The following is a 10,205-nucleotide window of genomic DNA, read 5'->3' as shown; positions in this document are numbered from 1 at the left end:
GAAAGAAAGAAAGAAAGAAAGAAAAGTTTATTTAGGTTCTTTTGCCAGAGGGGTAGCTAATCCAATCAGGGCAAACAGACAGTTACCCGGGCATAAATAGCCTGTACCTGTGCAAGTCCCTTTTGATAATTATAAGTCTTAGCATCAGCCCTACACTGAATTCCACTATTTTGACTACAAAACCAGTTAGTTGTTGCAGGAACTTTACAGTACATGAGGTGATCAACCCCCGATTTGCAGGTCAAGCGGCTTAAGTTTATTTGAAAAGTGAAAGCTCTTAAGAATAAATCCAGATTAAAAATGTGTTATTGGCAATCTTGAATCTACAACAGAAATCCTCTAAACATGTATTAAGCAACACTTTGGATATCAACACCAAATTGACTGTTTTCCAATTATTTGTTTGTTTGTGCTTCAAATCTCATTGAGAAGACAGATTCAGAATCAGCACCCTGCAGTTTAAGCCACTTTTCATTTTTTAGGTTTGTACATTCATTAAGAAGAAAAAAAAAACTGTGAGCAGCTGCTCCCAGCACAGGAGCACATACAAACCATTTGTACAGCATGAAATTATGGAGGACCGAAATAAACACATGGCTGATGAACAGAGTGAGTACCTCATATAATAATAGTTATCTCAGTGCAAACCAGGAACAAAATAGCAGTAGACTTACGCTGAATGTGTAGTGAGAAAACAACCTCCAGGGATGCCCACATTGCTCTGTTACTGCTGGATGGGTAAGAAGCCACGTGTTTGCTCACACACTCAAACACAGCTTGATAAGGGATAACAGGCAGCTTTAAGGATTGCCTAACCAAACACCAGCTATCACATCCAACCACCCAACATGTTGGATCTTCAGTGAGAAAAACAAGATTAAAGCAGCTACTTTTAACAACAGAAAAATGTAACAATGACCAATAATACAATTATTCTTTTTTAGAAAAGGCATCTGCTGAATAGCCCATCTGCTTGCCGAGGGACATGTCCTGTCACCTTCTTATGCTCTACACCTGTCTAACCCTTTCCTGATGAAATCTGTAGATGACTCAGATCACCTTTGGACGCTATGAGTATCTAAGAGCAAGGAAATTATTGGTTGTCTCGTGGCAGCACACATACACAGTGAGTTAGTTGATAAGGTCCAGCAATAGAAATACCTCAGCAGTCTTTGATAATAGGGTTCATCCTTAGCTTGTCTACTGAAAAAGAACAGAGAGAGGCACTGAAGAGACAGATGTCTGATGGGCAGCAGTATCAATCCATGCAAATGTGAAATGCATGTTGACGTTAGAGCTATTAAAGCAAACAATTAATTAGGATGTTGTCTCCAGACTTAACAATAAGAATATACGTGTTTTATCTGCAGGTGCTCTGTTTATTAAAGTCCAAATACAAAGCTAAAGTATATTGTGGGTCTAACATCTCAATGAAAAAATATATTAGCTTTAATTTGCTCAGAAACAGTTCAGTGGACGTGTCAAACATAATGAAGCATACATTCACAAAACAAATTAGGTGAATATTCATTAAAAGAGACTTATTGTTTTTTTTCCTATTTTAGACAATAACTTCTAAAATAACCTGCTTTATTTAGTTGGTTCAGCATATTCTGCTGTTCCATTACATCTCATTTTAAACAACTCTATGTAAAACCCAGTACGCTAACTGTTCACTTGGCCTTACTTGGCCTCAGATGACATATTGGAGCATGAAGAGGAAATAACCAATAACATCTTATGGCTTGGTCTGTCACTGTGCTGGAAGGGAGCCCGGTTTGCTATTCATCAGGATATATACTATGTCAGCATGCTGTGGAGGAGGTCGATTTTCCGCTGAGGGAAATACATTTACATTTATTTATTGCAAGCCATTACAGGGATTTGCTTTGGAGAACAGGCTCCTAATTATTTATTTTCCATCACATCCAAACTGCAAAGCTAAGCTTGCCAGCGTTCATTGGACTGCTGCGAGGTGTTGAAATTCAGATCAAGTAGAGGACAACAAATTGGCTCCGATATCCAAAAGTAGGATAAACTGTCCTTTGTAGGAGAGGACTAAGACCACTTTACTGAAAAAAACACCACTATACTGTTTTGTAAAGTGGTGGTATCAAGTGCGAAAAACTTCCTAAAAATGGCCATAGGCTAAATAGCAAACCTTCCCACCCCCATATAGAAAAGATAGAACACTTACCACCCCAGAGTCCAGCTGCTCGGTAGTCTGAGACGGAGCCGCTCCGGTCAGAGGTAAAAGCCACAATATCGGCACCAACAGAAGCATCTCCGGTGAGGTATTCCTCATCCACTTGTGAAGAACCAGAGAAACCATGATGTCCTATGACAGGCTGGTCCTGCAGGGCTCAGACACCGACCCCGACAGCAGCATCCACGGGATAAATCACACGCCGACACTCCTGTAAAATGTGCCCGCATACGTCTACCTCACTGTTGAGCGCAAACACACGAAACACATTAAAAACGGTGGCGATGTGGACGGTTAGGATTTACAAGTTTGTTTTTCCACCAAACGGTACTTGTTACTGCCAACTACGTGGTGATTATCAGATGAAAAATGTGTCTTCTTGTCCTTTTTGTCAGAGGTGATATCCCTGCAGCGAGAAGCGCTAGCTCCCCTCCTGCGCGTGCAGTTTCGAGCACTGGAAAAATGAAAGCAGCTGCGTGCGGTTTTGTCCCGTGCGGCGGCAGAGACCGCGCTTTGACGCACACACAGTGAGTGCATGAGTATTTGACTCGGGGGTTTCAAGGAAAGGAGGGAGGAGGCAGAGGAGCGGAGTTGAGCGCCTTTTGAACCCACTTGGACACTATCGAATTCATGATGCGCCTCGTGCGCAATTCGAGAGTGTGGGTTGAGACCAAAAGATATACAACATTATATCTGTGCTGCTCTCATCAATATGTCAAGTGGGCTCGACATGCCTTGGAGTGAATCCAGCTTTGAACTAATAGACTGAATTGGATTTGATCTATTCACAACATGGAGCGCAGCACAAACAGGAGGACAGGAGGAAAAACTAATTTAGAATCTATTTAACCGCTTCTCAATTTCCGGCGGTTCTGTTGCCAGTGGGGCCGAAAGACCTGAGTCAATACGCGTTGCCAGATTGCAGCCTTTAGGTGCCCTGAGGCAAAGATGACATATGGCCTCTATTCACACCAAGAAACCCCAAATATGCACTTTGTGAGTAAAATATAAGGGTATTAAGGAGGTTTTTATAGCCATGCCTGTCAGTTGGGTCAATTTTGGTCCACACTGAAATATCTCTGCTACTATTAAATGGATTGTGGATTTTGGAATTGTGCACGCATTCCCATGAACTTTAATAACATTGTGGATCCCCTTGCTTTTCATCTAGCACCAGTATCATAGCAACAATGTGTATGTTTACATGTCATGTAGGCTCACATTAACATTTAGCTCTAAGCCCCCTTTGTAATTGAGTGCGGCATTAACCACACACACAGTCAACTTTGGAGTACTAGGACAGATGTCTGTTTTGACTTGTTGGTATGATTGAATCTCATACAAAAAATTGTATTCTGACCTCACTGATGTCATTTTAAATGTCTAAAACGTAAAATGCAATGGTGACTGTAGCTAATAAATGTATAGACAATGCCATGACAACACCTGAAGTAAATATGCACGATCTTTACGATTGAGAAGTTGGCCTAGTTTTCATTTTAACGCAATTATAGTACATATTGTTTAGTTTAATTTTGGGTACTTTGTGAGGTAAACTCATTGTTTATTTGTCTTTGCTATATTCATGATGATGAATAAAAGTTAGAGCTTTATGTTGTCATTCAAATAACACAGTTCAGAGTGTCAAGGGTATTGGCAATAAGTTAAAGGTGTATTGTAAATTAAAGGGGCGCTGTGCAGTTTTGGCCATTTTTTCGCTGTTGTCTGTCTTTTAGCTCACAGGTTTCTCTATAGAGTTCCCCCTACAGCTTTGGAATAGATATTTGGGAGCTCCTCTGTTTACTTGTGTCTGACTCCCCACTCAGTCAGTCTGCCATTTCCTCTTTCTCTGTTCCTCTGACAATGCTTTCCTAGCTTTCCGCTTCTTTATTGCCGGCTCAGCCATGGCAATAGTGTGAAAAACTTCATCGCTACCTTGCTAACCGGTTCCTGAAGGGCCGTATGTGTTTAGTGCCATGAAGCAATTCGTTACATTGCAAGACCTGATATCACACGATCCTTTGCGACGCTGAGGCCGGCAAAAAGTTGCAAGGGTGGTTTTTCCGCTAACAGGCGCTAGAGGGAGGCAAGACGACCACCATTCAGAAGTCATATAACATGTAAATTATGCTTTTTAAATTAAACTGTTCCCCTTTAAGTTGAGCAAGTGCTCCATCAATTGCTGCATGACATGTGCTAGTAAGTTACCTTGTCTTCTACTTAAGGTGTTAATTTCTGAAAGGTAAAAAAAAGTCAAATCAGAGTGAAGCATCATCTCCATATAGCCCATTAGCTGGACAGAATGATTCCTTTTCAAAAGAGCACCTAGTCTATAAATGTGTTGATGCAATAGAGAAAGAGAAGATAGTGTTGAAAAGCATCACGCTAAAGCTGAGAAATCTGAAACAATGTTTGAAGGACTTAGTTCAGCTATATCAAACATAGATTAAAGAAAATCTATGCATCTTAGGTTTAACACCAAAGATGCAGGACCTGAAAGAGCAGGAAAATGAAGAAAAATGAAGCATCTCTAGTACAGGAGGCGATGTCACTCTCTCAACTTCCAGTTTCAAAACCCTTTGTGTTCTCTGATGACGCACTGAAGTTCACAGAATGGAGCACAAGTTTCAAGGCTGTCATAGAAAGATAATGCTCAAATCATGCAGACACTGTATGTTGTTTTTAGAAGGCAGCTTCTACAGGAAGGATGCCAAGGCTTATTAACATGGACATACACATAGATACACGTACACAAGCATGGGAGAAACTGAATGCCAGATATGGTCACTCCTTCATGGTCAATGTGCCTTTAGAGAGAACCTTAACAGGTGGCCAAAAATTGGTGGAAATATGAAGCTAAGAGAGTTCAGTGATTTCCTACAAGCCTGTGGCGACACCATGCCTCATATCGAGGGCCTTCAGGTACTGAACGACTGTGAAAAGAATGACAAGTTGCTAGTCAAACTTCCTGATTGTAAGAACAAAGCCATGTGCGCAATATGCAGGTGGCACCAAGCTCCATCCAACTCCATTGCACAAAGATCATCCCTCAGCAGACAAGTCTTCACAAAGTGTCCTGCAAGTAGAAGAAAAAGCATCCTCACTATCATGCTGTGTGAAGGAGGTGGGAGCACATCAATGATTGTGCCAGTATGGCTCTTATCACCTAACAACCCTGATACCAAAACACTGGTGTATACCCTATTAGATACTCAGAGCAATCATACATTTGTTGATCAGGAGGTGTGTGACAAGATGCAGGCACTACTGGTGCCAGTAGTCTACATCCACAAAATTCCACTTCAGGGATTGCTCCAGTGCTGCTGTAAATTCCGCCCAATCACACTCTTTTCACATTTTTCCACCAAAACAAATTCCTTCCTGAGGCTATTTTACAGCTGCACCATGCCTCTGTTGGGCGCTTAACGCCGCCCATGAAAATTGTGATTGTGATTGGTTTAAAAGAAATGCCAATATACCATCCAGGAATGCTGTTTGGACTAGCCAGACCCTCCCACCCAGCGCAGGAAGGTATGGCAAAGCAAGACTACGGAGCCAGAAAAACTGAAGCTTTCTGTTATGATGGGAAAAGACTTGCTGATTGATGACCTAGATGTGACTGGTCTGTCATCGTATGTAAGCAAGGGAGTTTAAACCGGCTGCTGTTGTGAGAGAATGGAAGACAGACCAGGAGAAAAAAGCATATCACAGGAAGACATTCAATTCCTGCAAGTCCTGAAAGGAAGAAACCCTGAGATATCTTTGCCTTTCAAAGCACATCCTCAGTTCCCAGACAAAAAGACGCTGGTCTTGGTCTGACTGAAGCACTTTAGAAAGAGGGTTAGGAAATAGAGGTACACCTCAGCAAGTCATCCATTGTTGACCAACCCATTCAGAAGTTAAATATTTTTGTAGAGCAGCTAAAGCACAAACAAGGCTTTCAACTCTGTTCAGTCACTCACACATTTTCTAGTATAGGAAGTTGAATCTAACTCATGTATGTGGGAAACAGTGTACTCAATTGTTATTATAACATGCAACTGTGTGTTGAGGTCATTTACATGTCAATTTAAACTGGAGAGTTTGGTACACTGTTGATTAACCATATCACTAAGATTGCCAGATATTCTTTGAGTGACCTTTAACTATTTTTGGCCAGTAACTCCCACATTGTACAGTACATCACACATTCAAAATTCTTACATGTACAGTGCACATGGTCCTGAACATAGCTGAATGTTGATAAAGCTGAATGTTGATATAGGCCATGCCCATTTCGGTCCCGCTGAGTGACTGAGGCTCTTTGCAAAATCTGGTGTCTATTGGCCACTAGGTGGCGCGTTTTTTGATCTTGCGTCATCAGTCCAATCTGCATAAACTGTTGCATGTATGGGTCTGAGGACCCTCATGATTAAAAACCTCCGTGCTGTTCTCAAGCTGCGACATGCATAGCCTGCATGGCCTTCTGGGTGTGCAGGGATTGGACCCAGTTAATACCTGCTTTCAGGTTTCAACGTTATTATTTGTTTCTATACATAATAAACACAGCTTTATTATGTGATGAGGTGTGTCTTCACCAATTGTCTACCAAGGTTTATATTTTTCTGGTCCAAGCTGAGACAGGGTCATAAGAGTAAATGAGAGAAGGCAAGGTGAGAACTGCAAGGGATGAAGAAAGAGGGAGTAAGTCATTTCATAGTCTGAATACTCTGTGCCGCCTCCAGTCAACTAACTGTTTTTGTTTGCTCTTTCACTGCATTACCAGAGAGACATCTCAAATTAGCGCAGTACAAAAGGTCGTTGAATTTTCTATCCAAATCTCATTAAATCATCATCATATATACATCCTTCTTTTTAATATTTGTGCCTTTTATGGACATGGAGAAATACTACTGCTACTACAACTGATACTGTAATACTACTACTACTACTAATACTAATACTACTACTACTACTAATGATAATAATACAGGCTTTCAATTTAAATGTGGATCATGAGCATTCAAATAGTTAAATTACACTCAATTAAATACAATGAAGTAGATAAAACTGCATTTGCCCCTAAAATGCAGAGATGTTTTATTCTGTACCCCTCATTACACTTCTCTTTTCTTCATATTTGAGAAAACATCAGAGTAAAGCACAAGACAATTTGCTGAGCTGCAGATATAATTATTACATGAAACAGTGGTATCATCCCACCGTTTTCTTCTTTTGAGAAAGGACTAATGCAACAATGTTTTTCTTTTGTTATGCATAATATTAAAATCCACCAGGTAATGAGGGAAAATACTGAAACGACTACCAATCACTAAGAGCTACATGCCCCTGTAGCATATAACCAATGGACTGACTGATGGTTGATGCAGCAGTAAATTAAATTATCTGAATAAAAATGTAAACTGAATGATTGTTGGTTGTTTTAAATTCACCATTATCTTGTTCTTGGTCCGAACAGACGCACAAATACACAGGCACAGGCACACACACGCACACACACACACTTCCATTTCGTATTCAGATCCTTTACAGCATTTCATTACTGGTACAAAGGAGAAAGACATAACATGCTGCTCAGCACCATAAAGTTATGCTGTCTTAGTGCTAAAGGCTTAAAACTTCTCAACTTTACCGCCCCCAGTCCCAGTTAGACTTGTCATATAGCCACAGCATTATGATAATTGTAGCATCTGAATATTGTAACTCACAGCGTGGCTGCTGGCAGAAAGAAAGAAGCTCCAGTCATTAAGTTTTACATTAACAGAAGGTTAAAGCATCAATTTACTGATCTTAGTCTTCTGTGCACATTTTACCTGAAGTGTTTCACATCTTCAGACTATTTCCCAGCTCATTTTCTTTGGTCAGATAGTAAAATTTTTGGAAAGCCCATTGACCAGTGTGGACGGGAACTGAATTGAGATTGTTGGCTGTCATTGTAACACATATTTTAATATTTATTGTAGCATTTTTTGCCAAGTTGACTGCAAACTTCTTGCACTGCTGATGTTAAAACTCAAACTACCATAGCATACCACTGGGGAGTTTTGAGAATGTTTTTGTGTGGCTAAGGGGCATGCAATTTGAACGTGGAGCGAGTGTTTGATAAATGTCCATATGTGTAATGGGTAATGCATATTTATATTAGATTAGATAATACTTTATTCATCCCACAGCTGGGAAATTCCTTTGTTACAGTAGTATTCTCAACAATAACAGCAAAAAACAAACAAACAAACAAACAAACAAACAAGTAAACACACAAGAAAAACAGGCAAACAGTAGACAGTGAGCAGAAGGTAGACTGAGTAAAGTGGCGTCAAATAAAGGTTTTGTAAAGTAAAGTGCAGTTGCCAGTACAAAAAAACGTATTGCAGTGTAATTAAGTGACGTTAAAATGAAATTGAATATGTAATTAAAGTAATAAAGCAGAAGTAGGTAACCATAATATAAGTTATATTCACCTGTAACCATAAATAATATTGAAAAAGTAAGTACTTGTAATGGAAAAATATAAATACAGATAAAGATATACAGAGAGTGTGTGGATTAAATGAAAAACAGGAACAGATACTACAACATCATCAGGTGGTGCAGGTGTTGTAGAGTTTGATCAAACAACTCTCATCTCTTTGCTTTTGTCTTTGATGTTGTTCTGTGTAAGCTTATAATGAAGACAAGACAACACCTGTGGAATATGATTTCAGCCTCTAAATAGAGATGAGTAAACCCCTCGTCCTAGTAAAGTTAAACAGGCACAAAGTTACCTTATTGTATGTGCTCTGCACTTTAATAATGGGTGCATTGATGTGGAAAGTTACTACTATCAAAATACATTTCCATCACTTCCATAAATACAGAAGAGACTCTCTCTAGGCTCTCATTCTGTCGCGTTTGTATCACCAATGCCTATGTATGCAAGGATACACATACGGTACACAAAAGCAATATCTATCATTACATTACACTAGTTAAGAATCAACATGGCATGGCATCTCTCTATATTACTCTAAATCCCCTAATTACGTTGGAAATCATGTTTGACCAATCAGATCATTTGGCAGAGTGACTCAAAAATTGGCATCTGTCTACATTCCTATCCATATGCTCTCCATTTTATAAAAACAGATTCAATGTAACATTTTTCTTCTTTATTTTCTTTCTCTGAGCAGGTTCTGCCGCTCTATTCATGTCCAGTCTGATGTAGCAGTCACTAAAGTTACCGACCTTTTTCTGACTTCTAAAAAATTGGTTTGTAATGTTTGACATAGAGTTTTAGTTCCCCTTGGAATACACATGCACATAGTATGCAAACGTTAGTAAACGCTATTTTGCCTGCCAGTAAGCATGAGCTGTACTGTAAATTATGTTTTTCAATAACATTATTAAGTTTGGAGGATTTGTCAATATCATCCTGGAGAGTAAAATCAAGGACGGTAATGGATGAGTTGTAATTAGTCAATGTTACACAGTGTACAGTATGTGCTTGTGTCACTGCCCCCAACGCATCTCCCTCCACTTCCATATCTCTCTCTTCTCCCTCCTCTCAAAGTTTGTCTCGCCCAATCCTTCTGTCACAGACTCCCAGACTTTGATGTACAGTTTAGTAAGTCCACAGCACCTTGAGGCTGCCCCACCATAAAATACATAGTGGAAGCGCATTAGGGCTCTCCCGCAGGCTTTGTCAGGCCTTTATTCACACTTTCTGTGAGTAGGCTTTGCTTGAGATCATGATGCATAATTCATATGGTTGTGCCTTTTGAAATGGGGATGGCAGAAGAAGCCCAGAAGTGTCCAAAAACAAATAAACTCAAAGAAAACAGAGAAACGTTCAGGTCATTCAACAGTGCTTATGTTGTTTGTCAAAACTGTCCTTCCACAAAAAATGTCCTCTCCAGAAAAACAACCCCATAGGTTATTTGTATAAGCAGCAATTACGAAACTTTTTTACGTGTTATTGTTAGGCGGCGCCCTCTAGTGGCCCTAGTAGTTACGATAGGAG

At 39.9% G+C, this 10,205-nt stretch overlaps 1 protein-coding gene across 1 annotated transcript in view; it reads right to left on the bottom strand.

Annotated features, from left to right (window-relative positions):
- LOC116704707 (matrix metalloproteinase-17-like) overlaps positions 1 to 2,789 on the bottom strand; it is a 48,573-nt gene extending 45,784 nt beyond the window's left edge. The window contains exon 1 of the mRNA XM_032540323.1: positions 2,198 to 2,789. Within this exon, the coding sequence (XP_032396214.1) occupies positions 2,198 to 2,332 (135 nt within the window). The 5' untranslated portion in view covers positions 2,333 to 2,789. The remainder of the gene's footprint in view (positions 1 to 2,197) is intronic.
- Between the last annotated feature and the right edge of the window lie 7,416 nt (positions 2,790 to 10,205).

This window comes from Etheostoma spectabile, chromosome 16, assembly GCF_008692095.1.
Source record: "Etheostoma spectabile isolate EspeVRDwgs_2016 chromosome 16, UIUC_Espe_1.0, whole genome shotgun sequence".
NCBI classification, from domain to species: domain Eukaryota; kingdom Metazoa; phylum Chordata; class Actinopteri; order Perciformes; family Percidae; genus Etheostoma; species Etheostoma spectabile.
Note: the sequence above shows the minus strand (reverse complement) of the source record. Positions and strands in the feature narration are given on the sequence as shown.